The 27530-nt window shown below is 47.0% G+C and overlaps 1 protein-coding gene across 1 annotated transcript in view; it reads right to left on the bottom strand.

Annotated features, from left to right (window-relative positions):
* Nucleotides 1-27530, bottom strand: part of LOC144132761 (delta(14)-sterol reductase TM7SF2-like) — a 44221-nt gene that overhangs the window by 14651 nt on the left and 2040 nt on the right. Inside the window, 9 exon segments of the mRNA XM_077665402.1 lie at nt 4247-4350; nt 8615-8633; nt 8635-8810; nt 14615-14810; nt 17027-17218; nt 20338-20373; nt 21424-21698; nt 22671-23262; nt 25961-26010. Of these exon segments, the coding sequence (XP_077521528.1) occupies nt 4247-4350; nt 8615-8633; nt 8635-8810; nt 14615-14810; nt 17027-17218; nt 20338-20373; nt 21424-21698; nt 22671-23262; nt 25961-25990 (1620 nt within the window). The 5' untranslated portion in view covers nt 25991-26010.

Raw genomic sequence — 27530 nt, 5'->3', positions numbered from 1 at the left:
GAAATACCTTCCATCCTGCTCTTATCGACCCTTTATGCGAAAATTATAATAACTTTCATTTGTCACATTTTATGTTATGATATTTTAGATTTCGTTCACGTCTGTGGAAGTACTGCATTTGCATAAATAAAATGTGCCTACGAATATAATGCCAGTTTGATTCCATGTAAAAAAACCCAAGCTTTGCGTGAACACGGCGTCACCTTCCACAACCTCAGCCTGATTGAAGAAACAATAGTTTAAAAACGCGCGACACAGTCAAGCCCACTCGGTGCCGCCGCTGCCATTCTCTGAACGTTCGCCCTTTTCTTCCCTTCTCTACTCATTGCTGCACTTTGACTACCTCTCCTTTTCTCAGTGAACCATGCCGCCTTCTTTCTACGTTCTGCGAAAAGTATGCCGCCATGGCCAGAAGCTCTTTACTGTAGCCGTTACTTCTAAAAAATTTTTTAGTATAAACAAAATAAAATGTAGAGTCGTCTAAGGAAGGCGAAATGGGACCGCAGATTCACTTTATTACAGGGGTGCGGGAATATTCGAAATTTCTAATACGAATCGAATATGTTTGATATTTGATCCGTATTCGTATTCAAGAAATTGATATTCAAGAATTTCCAAATATTCGAAAATTCCCGAATACCGTAAAAACCCGCGTATAATACAAGCTTTTCCCCCATAATTAGCGTCCTAAATTTCTGCCTCGTACTATCTGCGGATCCGGAAAAAAATTTTGAAAGTTGCTTGAAATTTTGGTTTCGTTATTGCGACATGGCAACGACTTGGCTTTGATATTGACGCGTGGCTACGGCTTGGCTTCGTTACTCTCGATAAACAACGATGTCAATGTCGTTTCTTTGTTGTTGATCCGTTGGGTGTGACGGGGCGTCTTGGTGTGCCATGTGCCTGTTGACAACGCATGTGCTCGCTTGTAAGCCACGCTTCATGAAGTGGATGCTTTTTGGGAGCAAGATGTCAGGATCACAAAAACAGTACTCTGCTGCTTTCAAGCGAAAAGTGATTTTAGCTGTAGAGAACATTGGCAACAGTGCAGCCGGGAGGCAGTTTGGTGCCATCGAGGGAAGCATTTGTGGATGGCGACGATAGAAGGAAGCCCTTTTCGCACACAGCGGAACGCAACGAAGCTTTTGCGGCCCAAAGAATGGTGCATTCCCAAAAATTGAACTTGGCCTGACGGAGTTCGTACGGCAACAGCGAACCGCGCATCTAGCTGTGAGCGTGGAGCTAATGCAGGAAAAAGTTATAGGGCTTGCAAAAGAAAGAGGAATACTGCGCTCTGCCTTCAAAGCGAGCAAGCACTGGATCCATCGCTACATGTGCTGTGCTGACTTTTCACTACGCCAGTGGACCTCGATTTCACAGACGCTGCCTGAAGCGTTCGAAGAGCTGCTTGTGAGTTTTCAGCATCATGTTATTTCTTTGCGCAAGTCAAAGAACTTTCTGTTGGGCCAAAAAGGCAATGCCAATCAGACGCCGGTTTACCTGGACATGCCATTGCCCCTCACCGTGCACGAGAAGGGGTCTAAACAAGTCAGCTTCCGGTCCACTGGCAACGAGAAGACGCGAGCTACAATCATGTTATCGTGCACAGCAGAGAGCCGCAAGCTCCCCCCTTACGTGATCTTCAAGAGGAAAACAATGCCAAAAGGTGAGGAGCAGCCGAAAAATGTCATCGTGAGACGTCAAAAGAAAGGGTGGATGAATGAGGATCTAGTCTTGGACTGGGTAAAGTACGTGCGGTGTAGGTGACCTGGTGCACTGTTGTCTCTGCCGTCCATCCTTGTGCTGGATGCGTTTCGTTGCCATTTGGCCGACTCGGTGAACAGGCTGCTATGCGACTGCGGCACTGAACTCGTGATTCCGGGTGGGATGACATCACAGCTACAGCCCTTTGATGTTTGTGTAAGCAAACCCTTCAAGGACGCAGTCAAGCGGTGCTACGCAGAGTGGATGGGCTCAGGTGAGCCTGCAGTGACGCCAACCAGGCGGCTAAAGCGGGCTTCGCCAGCCACGGTGTGCAAATGGATCATGGATGCGTGGGAGGCTATCCCAGAAGATCTTGTGCGTTGTTCTATTAAGAAGTGCGGCATCTCGAACGCCCTCAATGGCACGGAAGATGAGTACATTTGGGATGATTTGTCGGACAAAGAAATGTCCGAAGGAAGCGCTGCTGAAGATGAAAGCGATTGAAGTTAAGTGCGGGATGCGATTTGAATAAATGTCTTCTCTGAGCTTTTGTCACTCGTATTATATGCAGGTAAAACTTTTTTTCCATTTCATGTCTCTAAAACTTCACCTCGTATTATATTCGGGTTCGTATTATATGCGAGTTTTTACGGTACTCGCCAGCGATCGTATACTGCACAGACTTTCATAAATTCGACCGTGGCAAAACCACAATATATGGGCAAATTAGCCGATGATTGAGCTAAAAATTCCAGAGAAACAATACAGGGGTCCTATTCCCTTCCTTTTCCGTCGTTTATCACGCGGACCGACCACATTCCGATGCCGCTACGCTTGACCTCGTGAGAAATTCCGCACATATTACACTTGCCGCGAACAAGATGGCCGACGGCCCACTTCGAACAATCGCAACACGTAATCGCACTTTTTTTTTAATCCTTCCATAATACTTTACATATTTAATGGCCGCATCCGAAGAATGCATCCTGTCGCCTTCACAACTCTCCGAGCGTGACCTCCGCCGTCCCGTTTTGTAAACTATGCTATGCGGGAAAGCCTACTTGCAGAATGTCGCGGGAGCCTCCTGAAGGGGCGCATAGAGTTGTCACAATGCACAATAGGGAAAGGGATCCTGTAAAAATCCCGCCTAATGTATGGTGCATTGTAACCCACGCACTTCTTCAGTGAGCGTAACGGCAGGCGTGACAACGATTGGAAGGTCCCTGTTGCTAGGTCAAAAAATAGCCTGGCCGCGCAGTTTTGGTTCATGAGCCGCAGCCATGGGCAACTGCAACTGTCGGCCCGCGCATTTGTCGCTAGTCCAATCCCAACTCTGTGCGGCTTTTGGAGGCCGACTGGCACGTCGCAGGCGATTTCTTTTTCCTTTTTAGAAACCGTCTCGTGTTCAGACACCAGTGTGTGTTTCCCGGCCTCTTGCTTGCACTTGTGTTGTTCTTCCAGCACACCAAAACAGCCAGCTCGTCATGGGCTTACAGGTGTTAGCGCGATGGAGCCGCCTCATAAGGCCTTACTGCATCTTCGCATTTTCTGAACTTTTTTTTTCGGGAGGGGGGGGGGGGGGGGGGGGATTTTATAAATTGAGGCCTTCGGATGAACCGGACATTTCTTCCGGATATTCAATATTCGAAGCCATTTTTTGTTCATATCCGTATTCGAAAATTTCAATATTCGCACACCCCAACTTTATTATATCTGAGTCTACTAGTGCTGTTCTACTGTATATGGTAGTAGACGATAGCAAGGAAGAAGAATTCAGCCTCGATAAAATAACGGGTGCTTGTGTGGGCAATCAACAGGAATGCATTTCGGAGGCAGTGGCACGCAGTGCTTAGCGTGTGCACCTGCAACTGTTTTTTTCCCTTCTTGAATCACTGTAGTTACGCATGGAACTCCTTGCAAAGCACATTAGTGTGCATGAGAACACTAGGACACATCATTCTGCATGTCATGCCACCACAGTGACAAACACTAGTCAGAATGAGCAATGATGCAGAGGTTAAGATGGCAGCAAGGTGCACTTGAAAGTAATGCGACGCCAGCAATTTTGATTTATGCAATTCTATGCAATTCGACAAGAATGTGATGTTTGTTTCACAGTCCATGCACTTCATGAGAGGACAACACCAGACACACAATACATGTGCACAAAAAGTGGCAGTACAAACTGAAGTGTGCAGAAATACTTGGTTACAAAAACATGCTACACTAGGAAAAAAAAAAGGAAAGCCTAGAAGAACCCTTTTTTGGACAATGACTGCACAGAAGCAGTGAAAAAAACTAGCCCCTGATATCTGGTCTAAAGATTTAGTCTAACAAGTCAGCTAAGACGGTATCCCGTAGATCTGCAACTGATAGCCTCATTCAACTGCAAGTTTCAGTTTCTGGCAGCTTAGCAAAAGAGTAGAAATTCAAATGCGTTTACCGCAGTACCTCTGTTCATGCATCAGGAGGAAACGGCACAAATGCACATATTCAAGGGACCACTGTTTGCAAAGCAGTGGCAACAAGCAGAAAGACTGACCCAGGTGAGCAGTCCGCAGCGGAAGCACAGGGCAGCCAGGTCGAACGTCTGGCCGATGCGTGGCGACAGTTCACGGCCCTTGACGTAGTCATTCAGCACGTTGCCTGCACGAGAAGGAGCAACGGCCACAGCTCAGAAAAAGGGAGACAAAGAAAGAGTGGATGTTTTCATTAAACAGCCCAGTCTGACACGCTCTGCAGTGGAGTTTGAGAGAGGAACTAATACCCCTGTCACACGGGCACCGCAAAGGCCTTTGAGAATCTTGTCCTTATATTCAAAGGCGTAAGTAGTGCAGCTACACGGCACAATAATTGCGCCTTTGCCGCTAAGGGCCTTGGAGACGAAGGCGCCCGTCCGGGAGCTTTGGAGCCCAAAGGCGCAGCCTTCGAGAACCTGCGATCGCAGTGCCATCCAGCGTCAAAAAGTAAAAGCAATTAAAAAAATAGAAGCAGCCAACAATGTTTGAAAACATATCTAGAAAATACGAAAGGTGCGTCTGGCTTTGCTTTTTGTACGGTTGTTAATATTTTATGCTCAGATTTTAAGACAGTAAAGTGTTGCAGAAATACCGAGTGCCCCTGATGGGAGCAGCTTTTGCAGTTCTTTCGAGGAAGCAATTAGAATAAAAAAATTGTCTGAGCTCAACGAATGAACAGAATTCCCCACTTTATTTCTAAAACACTCACTTCAGCCACCTCAAGCACAGCAGCGGGTGCTAAGCCTCAACGACTGTCACCTTTGGGCTGCACCGTTTAGCAGCGTCGCTGCTCCTTTAAAGTTTCGCACCTTTGGTGAAAAAAGTGTTTTTGCTGCAAAGGCACAGTACAAGGGAGTACCCACAGGCAATAGGGTACCCACATTTGGAACAGTGAACTTTGGACTGCTACAGCATCGCTAATATTTGTTACGTCAAAAAAAGTACTCCTAGCATTATATTCCTTATGCTTTCTAGTACCTAGCCATATGTTAATATCAATTACTGTAGTGCAGCTATTTTTTCATTGTTTTTGCAAATTATGAACCAGTAATCTCAGCTAATTGGCCTATTGCAAAAAAAATTATATATTTGACACCAGTGCAAGAAACTGAATAAGAATAGTGAATTCTATAAAATTTGGTCAAAAAAATAAAAAATTGCTTTAAGAGCCATGTCCCCACTTTCCCCAGTTCGTGTCACTGCAGAGCCTGTGCATTTGTACCACAAACAGAATTACCATATCTGCTCAAATCTAGGCCGACCCCGATTCTAAGCCGACCCCCTGAAGTACGAAGCCAGCACACGCACGCGCACACGCACGCGCACACAGCGTTCACAAAATGCAAACAGCATTTATTGAATCTGAATGTGCAGAGCTCATTCAATGACATCGTCGCTGCTAGACTCGTCGCTGTGTTCCTTGTCACTGTCACCTTCAAACAGTGCACTATCTTCGGTACCGTCAAGCGCATTATATATGCTGCAATTTTTAAAGGTGCGCACGATCAAAGTACCTGAGATGTCATCCCACGCTGCAGCTACCCAGCTCACCAGCTGCGATAGCGATGCACGTTAGCATGTGGTCTTCGTCAGTCAACCAGTCTGTGTAATATTTCCGCAGCTGATCCTTGAAAGGTTTGTTGATGCAGACATCAAGTGGCTGCAACTGGCCCGTCATGCCATCCTGTATGACAGCGAGGTCCGTGTTCGCTTGGGCGAGCGCAGCCTTCAAGTTGTCAGTCAAGTGCCCATGGTAAGGGTCGACGACAAGGGGCCAGTTCTTTGTAAAAAGGGCTCCTGGACGCCGTCGCCACACAATCTTAACCCACTCTTCCACCATCGTACCCGTCATCCACTTGTTCTCATTCGCCCGCACAATAACATTTCTTGAGAAAGTTTCTCGAGCAGGCAGTGTCTTCCTTTTAAATGTCATATAAGGAGGGAGTTTATGTCCACCAGCTGTGCAGCACAGCATCACAGTTGCACACTGCTTCTCGTAGCCTGCAGAGCGCACCTTCACCTCCTTGGCACGCTTTTCATTCACGGTGAATGCCACTGGCATATCAAAACACACAGCCGTCTGGTCGGCGTTGCCGATTTGCCCAAGGTTGTAGTGTGCCGCTTCTCTCTTTCGCACCACGTAGCGCTGAAAAGCTATCAGCTTTTCTTGGAAATCGCTTGGCAGCTTCTGGGTGATTGAAGTGCGATGCCGGAGGATGAAGCCAAAGCGCTTCATGAATTTCTGAAGCCAGCCCCTGGCTGGCTTTGAAATCCTCTGGCGTTAGGCCTCGCTCCCTCGAAAGTTCCCTAGCTTTCACTTGAGAGCACTCCTGTTGTCACTGGAAGGGCAGCTGCTCTCTGCGTCCGAACAAAGTCGGCCAAAACTGTCTCCACTTCGTGGTGACGGCTTTCTTTGGTCCGCTAAATGCCATCCTCGTTGCAGCACATGCAAAAAGCTGCTGTCGTTGTCCCCTCTAACGAGGGACGTTTTTCTCGTCGACGCCGAAGTCCCGCCCGGCTTGAAAGTGCGACAATGCCTCTGTGGCTATCGCAACTTTTCGCTTGAAAGCGGCACTGTAGCGGCACCTCCTGCTTGTGTGCCATCGCGATAACACCACGCCGCACACCGATACGGCCGACACAACACCAAAATGGCGACCTTGCTTGTGTACGGTTGGCTACTGGCACGGCTAGTAGCGGCTGCGATACTGACTTTTCTAGATGTCGCTAGCTATGCACTATACTTAGCAGTTTTCAATGAAAAACTGGCGTGTTTTTTTAAATCCTCGAATCTAAGCCGACCCTAGAGTTTGGAATATGATTATTTGAAAAAAACAAAACAAAAAAACATCAGCCTAGATTCGAATAAATACCGTATGGTAATAGGTACTACTACAGGACTGCAGATATCACTCCTCCAAAATTCCGGATGTGTCAAAAATGCTGTTTTGAGAATTCCGAAAAAAATGTTTTGGGCATATTTTTGTGGCACCAAGGCTAACTAGAAATGACTGAAGTGAGTTCTGGCTGGTTTCAGGTATGGAAGCACCATTTCCGTTGACACAGTCGCGCTTGCAACACGGAAACTGCTGGCGCACAGCGGCCTGCCTATAGTTGTTGCCGAAGCTGAGGCACATGATTTTACCTCACAACGATGCTGCGATCGCATCAGCCCCTAAGTAATGATACGTACCCTTTGCTTGTCTTGCACCTCAAAAGATAGAGAAGCAAGTTTATTTTGTCAAGGTTTACGATGCCACACACTCCGGGACGCTGTTTCGCGACCACCACTGCCGCCACACCACTAACTTCAGCGGAAAGCTCTATTTATCATGCCGTTGCAGGCTATCAACGAAAGCTGCTTGGGTATCACTTCCTCATCTGCACGGTCACATTAATACTGCCTGCGAAAGGAATCGCCCTGAGAAGATCAGTGTTCACTCCTCGCTGTCGCGCTAAGTGCCATCAGTTATGCCACTATCGAGACATTGTGGAATGTTGGCGCTTTGCTGCTGGTTGTAGAGAACAAGATGTGACGATGCAGCATGCTCAGCGTGCTTCGGATCTCTACCTTTCGCTCCCTTATAGGCCTACGACATCATGCAAATCGAAATACTCTGCACCCGATGAACCTTGATTGACCATGACAGTGGAATGGCGCGACCAACTCGAAATGGTGCCGGGCTATAAGCGGTTGACACCACCAGCCAACCAAATGTTGCCATTTTCGTCATGTGATTTGGAAGATCAATAGCAGAGCACGTTTCGCTCAATTTTGTTCCTTTGTTTACTACCTCCGAGGCTTGCTCACAGTCGGCAACCAACTTACAGAAATAGCCTGAATTGCGACCTTTCAAAACAATACCAAAATGGCACCAACGGAACGCTTATTTTCAAACTGTGGGCGATCAAAGTTCGGTGCGATCTGATCCCAATTTAAAAGGCCATGAATTCACATCTTAGGACACTGTAACACACGACTAGGAGTTCTTTTTCTTTTTAAACGAAAATTTGCAGAGAGCTACAGAGAGAAACTCAGGATCGCGAAAACGAAAAGATAAAAAAATGCAATTTTTGACAGATTTTTGCCCGCAGAGACATGTCTCCCCTTCAAGGTCGCAGGAATTTTAATTCCCTAATGGCCTACATGTGCATCATGGAACTGCGTCCTCTTTTTTTTTTCCCTCTCAATAATCTTAGGGTGAATGAACTGTGTTGTAGGCACATATCGACATCTATAGAAACAGGGAAAACTGTCTCTGTCATAATGAGCTGATGGCACACAGACTGTTGGGTAGAAGCCGCCATCACAGTCCTAGATTTTTTGACTACGCTCAAGCCTTCGGGCGACAGGTTTGAGGGAACAGTGGTGCAAGACGACAAAGACGCACCCGTGTTGCCAGGAGGGAAGCCGGTGGTGCCAGGGTGCAAAGCGCCCCTTGATGTAGAGCAAAAGGGAAAGCACCGGGGCGAACACCACCGTGGTCACCAGCAGCGGCAGGATGTACCGGTACGGGATGACCATGGGAAAGCGGTAGTAGGTCAGCGCCCCAAACAACGCCACGGTGCCCAGCAAGTTGACCCAGCCTGTGCAGAGAGAAAGACAGGACAGCTCAGCAAGCGGAACAGGGCAGAGAGAGAACTTTTACATTAACTTCATTTCTCATAGTTCAGACAGCACTGACCACAACCTCATGAGTCAGAATGTTGTTGTACTGCTTACGTGGCCAACACCTGCCAAACACAGGGTTAAAAGTGTCTTTGTTGTGGTAACGGAGAAAGTTTCCAAAAGATTCCAATTAATTTAAAACATTTCTTTCTTCTAGACACCTGAAGACACATATATGAAGGATTGACGACTGCATTTTCTCCTCAAAGGCAAGCTAGGCTGAATGGGAACGTGCCGGAAGTAAAACTGTGTGGTTTGCTTTGCGTTAGGGGTGTGCGAATATCCGAAATTTCGAATACGAATCGAACATGTTTGATATTCAATTCCTATTTGAGAAATTGATATTCAAGAATTTCCGAATATTCGTAAATTCTCGAATATACTCGCCAGTGATCGTATACTGCGCAGACTTTTATAAATTCGACTGTGGAAAAATAACAATATCTGGACAAATTAGGCGATGATCGAATTAAAAATTCTAGGAAAACAATACAGAGGTCATATTCCCTTCCTTCTCCGTCGTTTATCACGCCGACCAATCACGTTCTGACGCCGCTAAGCTTGACCTCACGAGAATTTCTGCAAGTGGGCTTCCCCATATATCACACGTGCTGCGAACAAGATGGCCGATGGCCCGCTTCAAGCAGTCAGAACGCGAAATCGCGCTTTTTTTTTAATCCTTCTGTAATACCTTACACATTTAACGCCCACATTCGAAGAATGCATCCTGTCACCTTCATAATTCTCCGAGCACGACCTCCGCCATCCGTTTTGTAAACTACGCTATGCGGGAAAGCCTACTTGCAGAATGTCGCAGGAGCCTCCTGAAGGGGCGCGTCGAGTTGTCACAATAGGGCAAGGGATCCTGTAAAAATCCCGGCCTATTGCATAGTGCATTGTAACCCACGCGCCTCTTTAGTGGGCAGGAGGTGTGACAATTGGAAGGCCCCTGCCCCTGGGGCAAAAAAATAGCCTGGCAGCGTAGTTTCGGTTTCTGGCTTTGCCACTGCATCGCGGCAACTGCCACTGTGGGCCTGCGCATATGACGGTAGTCCAATCCCAGCTCCGCGCGGCTTTCGGATGCCGACTGGCGCGTCGCAGGTGATTTCTTTTTTCTTTTTAGAAACAGTCTCGCTGTTCCAACGCCTGTGTGTGTTTCTCTGGCCTCTTGCTTGCATTTGTGTTGTTCTTCCAGCACACTAAAACGGGCGGCTTGTCACGGGCTTACAGGGTGCTAGTGCGATGAAGCCGCCTCGTAAGGCCTTACTGCATCTTCGCATTTTCGGCAGGTTGTTTTTTTTTTTTTTGGGGGGGGGGGGGGGGGGGGGGGGGGGGGGGGGGCATGGTTAGTTTTATAAACCGAGGGCCTTGGCAATTTTCTTCCAGTCCTCGAACTACAAATGAATGAGCTTTTGCATGAATGAGGTTCTGTTTTGCATGACCTCATTATAGTTTGGATAGTGTTATGCTGCCTAATCAAGTAGTATACATTTCTGTGCACATCACGTTTTTTTTATACGGTACTGAGGCAGTCTAGTTTTTTTTATTTTAGTTGCAAAGATTATACACTATTTTTGTACTGAACAGATATTCGAAGCCATTTTTTATTCATATTCGATTCGTATTTGAAAATTTAAATATTCGCATACCCCTACTTTGTGTGTAAAAATGGGATGTGGTTCACTGGCGTGAGCTCGTCTCCATATGCTTCGCACGGGGAGGTCTGTCCTGTTTCAAGGGTATGAAAGCTGTGTGCAATGATTGTATGTGTCCAATGCAAAGATGGCATAAAACGCTCTTGGTGTCTGCATGACTTCCATGCATGTCGGAACATGAACTTGAATTTCAACACATCTCACTTCTTTCCAAGCACTACCAAAATTGCAGCCACAAGGCAGCAACTTCAGCACCACTTCATCCCATTTTTGTCTTGGGTAAAAAATCAGCTCTTTGTGGCTACGTTTAAGTTTGCTTGTCTGAAAACAACACGTTTATTGTTGAGAAAACATTTTCTTTCCTAAGCCACCCAATTCTATCGTCCTGTCGACAACAGAAAAAGACTGTCATCAACATGCGGGAGTTAAGGGGGGACACTGGTCTTAAAGCTGTTTTTGTTGTTTTTTGACCAATCTTAATAAAAATGCATAGACTTATTCAAATTTTTATGCTGATTTCAAATATGCATTTATTTTAAGTGTAGGCCAATTAGTTTTCAAGATAATTAACAATTAATGCCCCATTGTTTGAGGCCCAAACAGCAAAATAATGATTTCATCTAAAATTAATTTTAAGGCATGGTTAGATAGCCAGAATAGCGAATTATGAAATGTTGAGAGCAGATTTTTGAATATGTCAATTATTACTCATTTTACAACCTTCTGAATTTCAGTATAAAAAATGTGTGTACCAAGTAATGGTAAATTAACGAAAATAATTATTTTTTTAAGGTAAAATGAAAAAATCTGCTCCCAACATTTCACACAGCATACATTAGGCTTTCATTGCAACCGAAATTTCAGCTCTATGTGACTTGGTTGCTGAGATATCAAGGCCTCAAGACTGCTAGCAGTCAACCATATGCATTTTGAGAAAAGCCCCAAAAACAAGCAGGGACAGTTTTAATAAATATTTACAAGTGCAGTAATATATTTACAATAGGAAATGGCTATTAGCCACCAGGAATGTAGTCCTTTTGATTGCCAGTAGTATCCAGGTGCCGCTTCTTGAGCACTCCTTGAATATTTCCGCAATGGAATGCTTTCGAGCGCACTTTTGCTCTCGGCGCTCATCCTTCTCTCGCATTCTTTTTGCGCTCATAGCATTCGTATTGAGGCCCAGTTCCTGTAATATTGCTGCAGAAGTTCTTTTGCTGCCTGCGTTGAACCGCATTACTGCCTCAGCCACGGCAGCCTCAACAGTAAACAATGATGCGTGGCGCTCTTTGGGCGACAAGGCCCATATCAAAGAGTGTAGGCTTTCATTACTGTTTTGGGTTTTACCCCTATGGCACCGCTCTAAGAGCTTCCTATCCGACAGTCGCTCATAGACAGGGAGCAATGCTTTAGCAACATGGGGTGGAATGTTGTACCGATGCTTTGGAGCAGATTCGCCTCGGGCTGCTGCCGCATTTTGCTGGCACCAAGAGCAGATGGGCAGAAGCTGTGGTTTGATGCCTCATCAGTAGAAGTAATGTGGTGGTAGGTGGCCATCACAGCCTTCTGCGTAGCCTCTACATCCCCATTATGGGATTTTAAAGCCCAGGCATAATAGGAGCTTAACTTTGTTTGAGGCTGCCTGTCAGTTTGCCTTTTCCTCCAAGGTTTTCGGCACCTTTGTGTTTGGACAACAAAGTCCGCAACGCTGTTCCCATACGTTTCTGCACGTGGTTTATGCAGTCTTCTTTTTTTACTTTGATGTATCCATACACATCTGCCTCTTGCACAGCTAGAAAAGCCCGACTATCACCGTCCGAAAGCATTGTGGTATAGCGAAGGCCACACTTCTTCAACGACCTTTCAAAAAGAATAAGGGCTGCCTCAACTTCCATCTCTCCAGCCTTTTTTTCTGAGTTTTTTTTGGCATAGGTGCCCAGCCCTCCAGGACTGGTATGATGGGTCACCTTCTTTTGGGGCCTCGCTCGCAGCCGGCACAGAAGTTGCACAATACAACATAGTCCAGCACAAGCCCGGTAAACAGTTCGATGACGGTTCCCACACCAATGTGGGATGTGTGGCCGCGTGTCATCCAAGTGCCGTCGTATGATACTGCAATATTGCCGGGGTTCCCAAGGTCCAATTCATTATAAAGTTCTCGAACCGACCGCGCACACTCTTGTGTAACTTCTTCGGCTGCACGAGCTGCTGCAGGTGTCAACTTTTTTTTCACATAGTCTTGCCACGTTTTATTGTGGAGACCGCGGTGCGAAACGTTCAGCGATGAAAAAATGTCATTTAGAGCTGTCTGCTGGTTGCCAGTGCTCTGCATTGCACGAGCAGCGAGCACATTTACCACAAAAGGGTTGATCTTCTGATCGCCACGTACCCGCGGCGAACTCTATGCAGACGATGCGTCTCCACAGCTCGCACATTGAAGAGAAAGTTTAACGGCAAGGCCGTATTCTCGCTCATCTTTTACGAAGCTCAAGTCATTGCCGCCACACGTTTTACACTTCACAAGTTTCAACAAACTGTTGAGCGATTCCAAACAAACGATCGTGAAGCTTGCCTCGTCGAGCAGACAGTCCCAACGCGCTGCCGTCACGTAAACAACGAGACTTCCGCTCCGTTGCTGGAGTTGAGGCGAGTTCTCGCAGTTTTTGTTCAGTCTTCGTCTTATTTTGGAGCACATCTGAGGGCTCCAGCATCACTGTATCACGGCGGATGCGGGCGCTGCCGCTTACAGCTTCCCGTGCTGCGGAGCGCGTTAGGCCTACCTGCGCGGCCTCGCCGACACGATCGTTCAGCGCAGGAGTTTCATCATTGTCGGGGCGCACAGCAGGGCGTCTCTTGAGGTTATCGACCAGCGACTTCTTCCTTTTCTTGCCGAATTTATGCCTTGAGTGCACCTTGCGCGCTGAACCAGGCATCGCTGCGCGTTTCTTGCACTGCACGGTGCCGGCGTCTCCCCGCGGCTCGGGCGCGTCAAGCAGACCGCTGCCAGCCAGCTCCACCAATCGGATGACGACCTGCTGTCACGTGATCCGCGGCAGCCAATAGGATTTTGAATACTACCTTTTCTTTTTTGCTATTTTCTCGGCAACCAATGGGCGAACGGAAGCCGTAGTGGCGGAAATTGAAGGCGAAAGGCGGCTTTTTCAAATGAGACCAAGATGGCTGCGGTGCCGCGCATGAAACGGGAGCTACGCTTTGCGAAATACTGCTGTTTCGGCGCCGATTTCAGCTCAAATTCGGGCGACATGGATTATATAAATTGGTATTTGTGAGTAAAATACTGACCTTAGAGGCGAGAAATTTAACAGAGAGGTAGATAATGGCTGCTGATTTCGAAAATAACATTTTCTAAAACTGATTTTTTCGAGATTTTTCGGCCCGAAAGACCCGTGTCCCCCCTAATGGTGGAGCAGTCTAGCCTCGAAGATCGGGATAAAAAAATCAATGTCATCACAGTCTGCATGCGTAACCGGTTGGTGATGCCTCGCCTGTATTTTGTTCCAGCTTATGAAAAGCTCCGTTTCCAGTGATGGGGTAAGTAGCCTTTCTATCATCAGGGCACAGCAAACTATTGATTCAGGCCAGCTTCTATTTGTCCACAAAGCCCTTTGAAAAGGACCCCGAGGACAAATAAAAGCCTGCCTGTATAGATAGGATACCGTGTTCTAATCACACAGAGACCACTGTCGCCAAAACCAGAGCTGCTATAAGCTAGAAAGGACCAAAGCACGAAATAGAGGTGTTGCTGTCACCGGCAATCGCACAACTAAAATGCTCGCTTTGACACTGATCTTTTTGGACAGGGGATCCAATTAATTTAAAATTGGTGGCAACGCATCCTATTTGGTAAGGACATCATGAGTTTGCATCGAGTGGCAGGAAGGTTTTTTAAAACCCAATTTTCTCGCCAATAAATACATCTTTTGCTGCCAGACTAACACCAACTGTCATGCAGAAAATCAGTTTTTACTGAGAGCAATAACTGAATAGAGTTGTCCCCAGTGTCCCCTTAAAGGGGGTCCAGAGGTGTCTTAAGAGAAGGGGGTACACACCATTGAGGCGGTAGTCATAGGCCACCCGCTGCTTGAGGGCCTTGGAGGGAAAGCCCTGAACCCGGCGCCCCAGGGGCAAGGCCTGCAGCACGGCCTGGAGCACCAGGAAGGCGGCGTACAAGGCGTACAACTTCCAGTGGAAGTAGGAGTTCACATTCCTGGACAGCGGGGGAACCTTCAGCACAGTGCAGCTCTCCTGGGAAAGAGGGAACGGGAAAGGACAAGCACAAGATTCTTGCTCAGTCTCCCTTCCATCGAGGCACAAAAATCTGACAGTCTGTCCCGATACCGCAAACTGCATAAAGGGGTCAAAATAGACACATACAAAGAGAATCTATGCCAACTTATCACCTCTGAAAGACATGAAATGTGCAAGTTTCACCAAAAACATGGCTTTGAATTAAGAGGAAAAACAATGTAAGCATCAAGTGTGCGACACAAGTGCAATAAAATGAGATACCTACGTTGGAGCTTGGGGATGTTTCTACAGGGGTGTGCAAGAAATAGACAGAAAAGCCCAAGAAAGCATCACCACACACACAGCCGCTCCAGCCATGGCGCCCAATTTCGTGGTCTCGCATATTACCTCAAGAGTTGACAGCTCTGGCACAAAAAACAAAGTCAAATGTTCAGCTGTGAGTTTCTATACTAAGGACAGGGCAGCTTTATGCACTCATCTAAGCTAAACCAACACAACCAAACCTATTTTTAATAATACAAGGCCCATAAACCACATTCGAGGGACACTGAAGGGAAATATCAAACTATGCAAGATGGATACATTATTCCTTGGAAAACGTGCAAAAGTTTTTTCTGAGCAGAAAAGTGGCTACGTCCCTGAGAAAATCGCAAATGAAATTCCAAAAATCTGCCACGTTCAAATCGCCCACGAAAATTTGCTCACATCTATGCATGACGTCGTCGTGCTCCAGCCAGCTCTCTGGCCAACCAGGGCGAGTGTCACCAACAATGAGTGTCACCAAGTATCCCGACGGCATTTGAGTGTCTCGTAGATCTTTGACTGGATCGTGGTTTGCATTCTGTAGCGTGCAACAATGCTCTCATGTTCAGTGATTTTCCACGTTCAGGCTGTGTGGATCAGTGGACCTCACCAGGTTGGTGATTTGGCAACAAAAACCACAAAGCAAACAAGTGAAGTGATCTAGCGCAGGCCTATTTCCAAGTCAAGGAAAAGGAGGGACACACTCTTTCACAGTGTTTTCTTCGTCATCAAATGTGACCTCTCAACAGTGTGGTCCTTGTGACTGATGAATTAGTATATTGCGAGTGTTTCAGATTTTGGTTTCTGGCCTCATTTTTTTGTCTTTGGAAATGGTGTGCAAATGCGTCACAGAAATGAAGCAACTCTGCTAATTTTTCATGGACAGTTTGATTGGAGACGGGTTTCGAGACTTAATTTTGATTTGCTCGGCAATGCTACCACCTTTTTGCACAAAAAAATGTGTCGGTAGTAATCCAGAGTAATAAGCTAGCCCTCTTGCTTAGTTTGATAGTTCCCTTAAGTGACCCTTCAAGCTGCAAGGAAAGGTGAAAAGAAATGTGTTCTACGTAAAAGTGCGGGAAATACTTTTCCCCAAGGTGTTTGAGCTTTCGGCATGAAGACAGGAAGAGCCAGCATGTGCTGCTGCTTTTTCAACAGGCAATGAAGGGTGTCATATTACACAACAAAGGGTCTGTCAAAGAATCTCAGCCAGTCTGACGAGCCAATCCGACCACAAGGTCCAACATGCCATGGTTGTCGCAGAGTCTACCGGTATGGGTGCATAATAACTAGCAGTGCATGACTACATTGTTGGCCACAAAACAATTGCCCCAATATTCTTTGCAAAAAATCTGCTCCCCTAAGCACAAAATCAGCCCAATGAAAGCTTGTGTCATGCCTTGTCACCCCCGGATTGTCGTGGTTAGGCCCCTTTCACTGCCTCTGACGTGCTGTCTTGGGGCCTTAACCTTTAATAGTGAAGTGAATTCCAATCGCAAGATCTGGAGCATTTACGGATCAGGTTTTTCTGCTCTGTTCGGCAGATTTGACCATAAGCCTATGTATGCGACATATTTGCTGCAGTGGCGCACTCTCTTCCATTGTGCCGCTGTCTCCCGAATTCAGTAACGGACAAGGTATCATCCAGGAGAGTGCAGAAAATGCCCGTACTTTCTCCATCAATGGTGCACGAGTGCCATTGGCTTGCAGAGCACAAGTATCTCAAGCAGAAATTTGGGGCGAGTGCTCTGCGCTGGACTCGGTGACTCTGTTGTGAAGCAAGCAGACAGCTCCGTACCTGCAACTAAGGCCCTGCTAGTCCACGAGGACTGGTAGCACATGGAAGGCGGCATAATTACGACATGCCAATTGACGGTGCTTCATACCAGGGCAAGACACGAAACACTCACCTTCTGACAGACCAGGTAGATCACGACGGCGAGCGAGGGCACCAGGAAAAACCAGAAGAGGGCGCCCAGGGTGGCTCCCAGGCCAAAGCGCAGCGTCACTCGCGGCAGCTGAGGGATGAAGCGCCAGCGGCTTTTCCCCTCGACTGCCGGAGCATGGCTCTTCATCGGTGGCGCCTCACCTTCGTCCTCCAACTGCACAGTTTGTCAGCACAGAGGCAGCCTTCAGGAACGGGTCCAGAGTTCCTTTTTGTGTCTGCTAGTCTCTACCTGGTGGGCACTGAGCATACTACTCGGATATCAGTGTAACTTTGATGTGCTACAACATGATGGTTCCTGCTGTTTAAATGAGCAGTAATTGTGTTTTCTCTATTTAGAACAATGAGCAGCACATCAGAAAGCATAGACACCCACATGGATTGCGCCAACAAGTGTTCAATAATTTAGAGTGGAGATTTTTTTTCCTCATGATGTTTCAGGTGCGATTTGCACCAACCAGTGTTAAATAATTTAGTGAAGATTTTTTTTTCCCTCATGCTGTTTCGGTTGCGATTTGTGCCAACAAGTGTTAAATAATTTAGAGTGGAGATTTTTTTTCTTCACGATGTTTCGGTTGCGAAAGCTATCCATTTTCGGTAGAAAACAGTCTGTGCATCTGGCAACAGCAGCGCAACAAGCCAGTAAAAAATAAAAAACACTCGAACCGCATCGGCGATTTCGTGTCACGTGTCCTGAATCGCGCCTCCCTATTGGATGTGAGAAATCGTCAGCTAAAAAGATACAAGAAAACAGCATCGCATCCGCCATTTTGTATAGAGCTTTTCGAACGCGCTACGATGGCTGGTGGTATAAGGAAGTTCCGTACTGCACTTGCATTTGGAAAAAAGAAAAACGACCGCAATCACGGCTGCCACGGTCGTAGTCACGCGAATGTTGCTGAATGCACCAGCATCGGAGACCGCCGACACTACGAGCCCTACCGCGGCGTCATTGGAAGATGCTGCAACAATCGAAGGAGCCAGGAGAGCCGTCCGTGTAGACACACCGTTTCTGACCGACGCCAATAGAACGGAGCTAGAGCGTCGCCCGACGGAGACATGGCATGAACTTTCCGTCAGTTTCAGGCACTCGGCGAAAGCGATCTCTCTTGGGAACAATGATCGTTGATGCACCCGCGTCGGCAACACCGTTCATGGTGCTAGCCCTAACCTCCGTGAATGAGCTGCTCGAGTGTGTGAAGTGCAAAGTGTGCGGCGGTTCCGTGAACATTGCAAAAGGTGAGCTGGAATTTGGGATTGCTGTGAAGCTCTCGCTCAATTGTGAAAGTCTGCGGGCAGGTAAAAACTACTTGGAGCTCGCCTAGAGTAGGCACGAACGCGACCTGCAAGCCCTTCAAAGTCAACGTTCTCGCCGCGCGTGCGGCTGCAAGCACGGGAAATGGGAAGACCACGCTGAACGACATTTTCGCCGCGCTCAACATTTCCCGGCGGGGTATGCACTGCAAAACATACCAAGGTTACTTGAAGGACAAGCTGAACCCTGCTGCTCTAAACGCTGCCGCACAAGTGATGAGTGACTGTGCTGGTGCGGTGAAGCTTGCCTACCAGAACCTGAACTTTGATCACCCAGCAAACATAGCTGTGTCGTTCGATGAAACGTGGCTCACACGGAGGCCATTCATCGCATGTGTGCGTTGGAACAGTAATAGAACTCTTCACGGGCTATGTTCTCGACTTTGTTGTTTTGTCCAATTTCTGCCTGGGATGCCATTGTGGTCCGAAGGAGGACGATCCCAAAATTGAAGCATGGCAAGCGGAACACAAACGCCAGAAGAACACGTCGAGCAAGCCAAGAGAAATGGAAGTTGAAGCAGCCAGGATTCTTTTCAGCCGCTCACTTGAAAAGGGCTGGGCTACGTCACCATGCTCTGAGATGGCGACAGCCGCGCCTTCAACAGTCTACAAGAGGCGAAGGTATACGAACATGTGCAGATACAGAAAGAAGACTGCACCAACCACGTCAGCAAGAGAATGGGGACAGCACTTCGTAACTTAGTGCATAAAAAAAAGGAGAAAACGGGCCAAGCCTCAGCGGTAAAGGAAAGCTGACTGGCGAGCTCATTACAAAGCTCACCAATGTATTATGAATGGGCTTTGAAAACACACCAGGGTGATATAGAGAAGATGAACAATGCTGTGCTTGCCACTTACCACCATGTTACATCAACGGATGCTGAGCCAAACCATGGTCTCTGCCCTCAAGGCCAGGAAATCCTGGTGCAAGAACAACCAGGTTTTGGCAAAGAATGAGCCACCCCCAAAGCATCGCTATAACTTGCCAAAGTATGTCGCAGATGCTCTGAAACCTGTTTTTGTCCGCCTCTCTGATAGGAAGCTGCTTGAACGCTGCCAACGGGGAACGCTGCCTGGTGCCCAAGACCAAACATGCCCCTTTGTTTGCAGTGCAGTCAGCCGTTGCCGAAGCAGCAACAAGATTCAATGCCGGCAAGGAGTATGCCACCAAAGCTATTTTGCTGCAGCTGAGCGTAAATCATGGCACTGCAGCTATTGAAAGGTGAGCTGAGAAGGATCGGCGCCGGCTTGCAACATCCGATGCAAAGCATCTACAAGCAGAAAGGTTCCGCAGCGCTATGAAAAGAAAGCGCACAACTGAAAGAGACTGACTACATGCCTGGTGCATTCTAGGGATGAACCCTTGCAGATTCATGGCTGTTATTGGCCATAATAAAGTGTTACTGGGTTCTCAAACTTCTTTTCTTGATTTCTCAAAACGGATTTTTTTCACAACACTGACAACCCTTGCCCATGATACCTTGAGATCTACTGGTCTGATTTGTTGCATTTGAAAGCTTATGAGATGCTTTGTGCAACCATACTAAAACAGATACATATTTCTGTGCATAAATATAAATTACAATCAATTTAACAGGTTCTAGAAAATTGCATTTTCAGACTGGAAATTTCTAAAGGCTGTAACTTTTTCGGTGCTTCATCTAAAATTATGCCTGTGCTATGGTTGCGTTTCCTGGTCCTTCTAGAGCATGCACATGTAAAATACAGGCCAGTATTTCCACTGCAAGTTGCCATAATTTTGGGCAAGGTGGAACAACATGACACTCGAAATATCTTGACATCTATATAAGCTAGGTAAAATCTAATTGCATATTTGTTATCAGCAGAAGAAACTACATTAGGTGTAAAACTTTCAGCTTCAGAACTTAAGAAATAAGAAACAAAGGTCAAACCGCAGTGACAGGCTTTAGCAGTGATATCAGAAGTGCACTTCCTACTTACGCTGTAGGTGCCGAGCAGAGGGCTTTTGCTTGAAGCCTGCGCAAACAAGTTTGTGAACAGTGTCACAGAATGTCATAACTGATGTCTGATGCCGTTTACCAACGCACTCATCAATGAGAGCTAAACACAAACTTTAGTGAGGTATGATTTTTCTCACACCACAGAAGAAGTATAGGCTTGCTCAAAGGCTCCAAAACCAACAATAAAGCTTTTATCTTGTGACGATTTCCTTTCTAGCGGGGCCAAAATTTTAAACTCCGGTTTTTAAACGTGCTGGATCTGAAGAATCAACCTGTCATCTTATGCCTACAAGCTTTTAAAAAGCTGCCATGGTAGACTGACCACTGTGCTGAAATATTTCCTTTTCTACTTATGATCACGGCAAGTGCTGAAATGGTCGCTTCCATCACTGGCTGCATACGAATGCATCCCTTCAGACTGAAATTAGGCCTAAGCTAGTTCGCAGAGTGAAACAGGGAAGTTCAAGTGTCAGTGCACGAACTGTCTCAGATCTCTCCTAAAGTTACCAAACTTAATGCAGATGCAAGTACACACTGCCACTACCTGTGAAAATTGTCCTGTACCCTGGCTTTTACAACTGAGCTGCTGCAAGTTCGCACTGAGGGACACATACATACATACACAAAAAAAAGAAAGCAGTAACTCGAATAACCATTGCAAACATTGTTCAAAAGAGAGTGATGACAAGCTCCACAGTGTCTCTTCTCGGAGTTACTCTGGCAAAAATTCCTATTTCACAGCTGGCCTGTTTTAATCGACTACTTTTGTTGTTCACAGCACTATTGGTATCAGTGACAAGCAGCACACACTGGCAAGATGGACAAATGGGTCTGATGTGCAGCACAAAGCAACTCACCCATTAATCAGAGCACTGCTTGAGGCAACTATCTTCTTTGCCATGACAGCGAGCGACTGAGCAACAACACACTCACAAGCCATGCAACTTCGACGTCATAAAAGCACAAGGCTTCACTTTTTGCCAGACTGACATCACAGTCGACACTGCGCCAATAGATAGCGCTGTAAAAGGAGGGCTTGGAGGGGGGGTAAGAGCCTGCTACTCACAGGAGCCGACGACCGCATGGTGGAGATGCGAGCTGATGACCGCTGAGTCTGCGCACTGTAGACCTGTGGGGACTCTTCTGTGGAGGTGCCCGTGCTGACAATGCGACGTGTGATAGAGTTGGTGCTGCCCAGGTTCACGACGGGCTGGGAGACGGTGAATGCCAGGGGTGTGGCGAGGCTTGAGCGGTCACTTGCCGGTGAGCGTTCCTCCAAAGTGGTGGCAGAAGTTGAGGATGTGGGGATGCGGGATGGGGCAGCTCTTTGTGATGACGTATCTGCAGAAAGGAGCAGACCAGGAGTGGGTAACGGCATGAAGAGCTGGCCTCTCGGCATCATCTCGACGTTTTCATTTGGCTTCCCACTGAATGGGCTATAAACTATTTTGCAAGTGCATGCCATGCTTGATAGGTGGCACTCGCCCTGTTTCAGACAGCCTTTCTAACAAAGTCACAATGAAGCCCTGCCTTGAAAGCAATCCCTCTCTAAACTGAAAAACAGCACACAAAAAGAAGACTGTACCCTAAGCTTATTCACTGCTAACCTCCCAAATGTCCGTGAGTTAGGAACCACCAGTACATGGGAAGAGTGTCACGAATGTCACACTGACTGAAGTTGCAGAGTGTGCACAAACAATGCCAGCAACTGTTAAGACCTGTTGTGTTTGAGCAGGAAAAATGGGCATCACAGTCACTTCTCCAATGAGAGGAAGAGCAAGTGGTTTGCACGGGCAAACATGACCAGGCTCCTAAGTGCTTCGATGACAGTGGGGAAGACAACTCGAGTGATAAATGAAGGGAACACAAGTTGTCACCAAGTAAACAACACAATAAGGTGCATCGCAACGCATTCAGTAACCTCTTAAACTAGTCACAGCTCCGTTGCACAAAACTGAAAATTACTAATACAATGTGGTGGGTTGTCACCTAAGATCACCATCACAAAGACCGAAGAATTCAATGCATTGTTCTACTTCCAACATTAGGAAAGATAGAATTTTAATGCAAGCTCCCATTAGAATAATTGGCAGCTATGCTCACATGCAACCGAAGTCAGCCATACGGTTCTCCAGCAGCAATTGTTCTGAGCGTGGCTTTTAGAGCTCCAGGAATGGTAAGCACTGCCCCTAAAAGCAGTTCAAGAACTGTCAATACCTCCAGCCTTCAATCGAGCACTCACCTCTTGAGCAAAAACAAGCAATTTCCACAACTTACAAAAGAAGCAAAGCAACTACAGCAAGAGCTACGAACCTTTCTCCCTTGTGGGGCTAACACTCTTTCTCCGCTGTGTCGGCGTGCGTGACGGCGACTTCGAAGTGGCCCTCGTCGTCTTGGCTGCGGCAGGAGTTCTCCTGGCAGGACTCTTGGCTGCCGGCGACTTTGGTCGCCCGGGACTCTTAGCTGCTGGAGATCGTGGGCGCCCAGGACTCTTGGCTGCTGGAGACCGTGGGCGACCAGGACTCTTGGCTGCCGGTGACTTTGGGCTCCCGGGGCTCTTGAGGCGTGTCACCTTTGCAGGGGCACGACCTGGGCTCTTTGAGGCGGGAGTACGGCCAGGGCTTTTCGCAGGAGTACGCCCCGGGCTCTTGGCTGCCGGACTTCTCTTCGTCGGACTATTGCCGGGCGTCTTTTTCGTTGGGCTGGGCGCCGTAGGTGACACGGCCTTCCTGCCTGGCGAACGTGAGGTTCGCGAGGATGAGGAGGCTGTGGTGGTGGTAGTGGCGGATCGGCCAGCGCTGCGGCTTCGGCTGCGGCTCGTGGCAGGCTTGGTTGGTGTCTTCGAGCGGCTACGCGGTGACATGGTCCGAGAGCTGCGGGTGGTGCGGCTAACTGTAGACTCGGTCTGTGCGAGAGGGATGGAGAACCATGCAAGTCCTGAGAAGGCAGTTTTGCCAAGCAGAAGCTGTCAACATGCAAGTGTGAGCTTTGGTTTGGAAGATGATTAAGCTTGAAAGCAGGTCACCAAAAAACCCAGCAAGCCTGACACAGGTGCACCTCTGACAAGCAGTACAGTAACAACTCCAAGAAAAAAAAAAAAAGGATCTTTTCACCCATTTTGATTGCTGCAATCTCTTACACACAGTTGCTTCTGTTGCTTATGGAATTGCCAAAGACACAAGGGCACAAAAATGACCACCACACATTTGGCAAAAAAGAAAAAAGAACCTTCTTGATGCCACTACAGACCTTACAAGTGCCAATGAACGGAACACGTGGCAAAACCTGACTATGTTTGGCATGCACTCTCGTGGGCCTAAGCCGATGGGCAAACATAGCCACTTTGATGCCAACTGAACTTTGTTGCCAGCTTCATCAAAGCCACTGTACCACAAGCCTTGAAAAGTGTCACTACGGAAGTGCGGTATGGCAGCGACGAAACTAGCAATGATCTCTCACTCACTGTGTAGGTCGTACGGGTGCTGTCGGTTGAGGACGAGTCTGACTGTGCCAGAAGAGCAGAGGAAATGAGCAAGTGTGTTCAGTCAGATCGGCGGTCTCGCTCAAGACCGCACAAGTGGTCGCTTTACACACACAGTCCGTTTTTCTTGTGCACAATGTACATGCTATTTGTTGCTTGTTGATATAACCTATTTGATACCTTTTCAAGGAGCAAAAGGCTGCAGCCTATGGAACCAAGCACAAGCAAGCAAGAGCCGTATTCTTTCTTCGGCGACCCAAGCAGCTGTTGGTAGCAACTTTAGACTAGAACAGACAATTGACTGGATGATGGGAATCTCTGCTGCTCTGATGCCATTCAGTTTAGTGCTGAACACAATAGCTGAGGAAAGCATCACAAAAGTTCCAGGTGGTAATGATGCAACCAGAAGGACCCTTGGGAGACAAAGGAACCAATTTTTGCCACGTACACCCATTTGACACCTGTTGCTACAAAAGGTGGTGACAAAAGGGACAATACTGTAGTAGGAGAAAACAGTTTCCTGCACTGCTGCGCTCCTTCACCGAACATACTTTTGGGGGGCAAACAAAAGCTAACTGGCACAACGCTTCGTAATGCTGCTACACTGGGGCAATGATGAGCAGGAGAAAGAATGTTCACTGTCAGTAACTGTCCGGCTGCTATGGCTAGTGTCACTCACTGTCCAGTTGCTACTGCTGCAGGGAGTCAGCGACGAGACTGACTGCGTAAAGACAGAGGGCGTGAGTAGCGGTATAGTATCTGTCCAAATGGTATCAGTCGTTAATCCAGTGCTTACCATTAAGCTAAGTGAATAATGTAATGGAACAAAGGCACCACTTTAATGCTTACCATGAAGTTTGAATCAGCAGCTCAGCACTTCACTTCTGTGCTCAGTGTTATGCCGAGATCATAAACTTGACTTCAGTTAACTTCAGCCCGTGTAAACTAGCAGTCAACTTCCACCCAGGCGTGGAGATTAGAACAAGTGTGCGCAGCTTTTGCAGCAATATAGAGAGCAAACAAAACAATGTCTTTTCCAAGAACTGAAAGACATCCAAGATCTTCCATAAGGACGGCACAATTTGCCTTTCAAAAGCGTTCTCAACACCTGACCAATCTCAGATGAGCTAAACGAATGCTTTCGGCAGCAAAATGTCAAGCACTGAATGAGGGCGGTGACTGCTGTTCTGATGACCAGTCATGAATCTATCTGCTGCGGGAAAAAGTGTGCGCAGCTACTTTATAAATTGAAGCAGCTCTAAATGCTGCAGCAGCAGGTGGAGATAATTTCCCTATGGGTGCCCTGCTTAGCAGCACCATGGTGTCTTGAGCATGGCCCTAGAGTCATGCTCAATAACGCATGGTACTCGATATAGCTCACTGACAGTCAAAGAGCGTTTCTTTGGCATGCTGCAGCAACAATCTAAGCACACTTATGATGCCACAAAGTGGTGTCGGGCTTGCATGATCTCAAGGGGGGGAATTGACAATAAAACAAGATATCTCAAGTGAACACATTAGGGCAATGATCTGTTAGCAAACCAAAGTGTGAATGTGCAATCAGTAGGGCAGAAGTAAAAACATTGCAGTATTAGGCAAGAGTGCCAAGGACATAAAAGCAACTTTAAAAATTACAACGATTTCTTCAACAGCTATTCTTTGATGTTGCTTAGCAGTAGCATCTGTTCCAATCACTGGATGCTGCAGAACAACACATTTCCGGGGGTTCCCAGAGCATAAAAAACATGCAACCCCTACGAAACTCATAATCTCAATATTACAGCTAGGGTATATTGATCATACTTTACTCCGTCACGTTAGCATCAATTAAATGTTTAGCTATGAAACTCATAATCTTAGTATTACCGCTAGGGTATATTAATCATACTTTACTCTGTCACGTTAACATCAATTAAATGTTTAGCTATAATTTTCTTCCCTTATCTGCGAATGTCCAGAAGGCAGCTGCTGCCTCAGACCTCTGCGCGGTTACCTTCGTGACGACGAGAGGCGGACGACGGCAACTGAGCAGTCGACAAACTGTATTTGGCACAGAGTTGCCCTCGATGTGGAGCACTCGTGCCTGCAGAGGGTGGTCCTCCACAACCACATTGGAACCTACCTCTACAGCGCCCTTCTTCGGGGGAGCCATCCTGGAGCACTAATGCCTGTCTGCACAGAAAAGAAATGGGGGAGGGGGGGGATTAGTATGTCACATTCAGTCCTTCACAGAACCATCACACGGGTAATTAACGCAACCTTGTTCAACACCAGGCTATGTCCAGTGGAGGACAAAGGCCTCTCAGCAATTTCCAAATACCTGTCTTGAGCCTTATCAATCAATACATACCATAACGTGCTATTTGTGCAAGATATTTTGGGGCAAACGGTTTTAACTTAAGAAATTCTTTTAAATTATCCAGCCAAAGGCAGAGCACCATGTATAAACAGAGTGACCTCCTTGAAGTGCTTATTGTTCTATGTAAGCCATTGTGTCTTAATCATCCTTTGACCCGACTCTATGGCCAATACTGCAGCCCCATCTTAAACATGATGCTCATCTGATGTTGCACCAACTTCTCCCCATGTTCCCTTCCACGTTAGGCCACATGGTTAAAGTGCTGCACATTGCATGCCCAAGTCTATTTCTCCTCTTGACTTTAGCTGGGAAATCATTATATAATTAACTCACGTTTATAATCCATAGTGTTGTTCTGGTTTAAACGCTGCCTCTGTAAACTTTTTTTTTTTTTTCATGCAGGCAGCTGGCAAAAGTGCTGGCATTTACTAGCATAGTACATGGCAAGGAAGATACACTTGGACAGATGCCATCTAAAAGGCAGAAATGTGGTAGGGAACACTCTCCTCCATTTTTTTTCCTTTTTATTATTGCAGTTTCCTTATGCACTACACAGCACCTGGTAAACTCAGTGCTATTCCAGTCTATGTTGCTTGTAGTACTGAATGCAACTATACAAAATTGCTGATAAAGAATTAACGAATTATGGGACACACTCAGAAGGAAAGCATGAGGACAGGACTTCGTGCATAATATTGTGTCTTTTTAAATGCTTCATTTCTTTTATTCACCCAGCCCTGTCTAGCATCAGTTTGATTTCAGCCACAAGCCAACCAGCATGCGAGGGTGTTTATGAACAAAAGATGTAGCAGTGCACGTAATACCATATAGCATGCTACCCACGTGTCGCCTGCGGACCACTATATATTCGTCTTGTTATCCACTGAATTCGTTGGGAACTTTCAGCGATATTTCCATGGCTGCATTTCTTTTTACCTGTACCTTAGCACATCGATTACTGCTGCCATGGTAACAAACTTGTGCACCAAGGGCGTTACAAAAGGTTGTGGTTCAGTACAAACTGGACAACGCAGCCATTTGGAAGCAGACACTTTTCAAATATCATGGACATGCAACCCCCCCCCCCCCCCCCCCCCCCCCTGCTGCGTAAGCAGTCCGTAACTGGTTTGCCAGCAGATGAAAGGGGCCGACATTTAGCGAGTGGAGCCCTTTACTGAAAAATGGTTCACTGTAGCCAAACTGCTTGTCTTTAGCTCAACTGCCACTCGCACTGACAGACTTGCAAGTGCAACGAACGCACTAGCTGGCTCAGTGACTGGATCACACATGACAATGTTACCATCAATGCTTTCATTGTCCATACATCCCACCT

The sequence above is a fragment of the Amblyomma americanum genome, chromosome 5 (assembly GCF_052857255.1).
Source record: "Amblyomma americanum isolate KBUSLIRL-KWMA chromosome 5, ASM5285725v1, whole genome shotgun sequence".
Taxonomy (NCBI): domain Eukaryota; kingdom Metazoa; phylum Arthropoda; class Arachnida; order Ixodida; family Ixodidae; genus Amblyomma; species Amblyomma americanum.
This window is presented reverse-complemented; position numbering and strand designations above follow the sequence as displayed.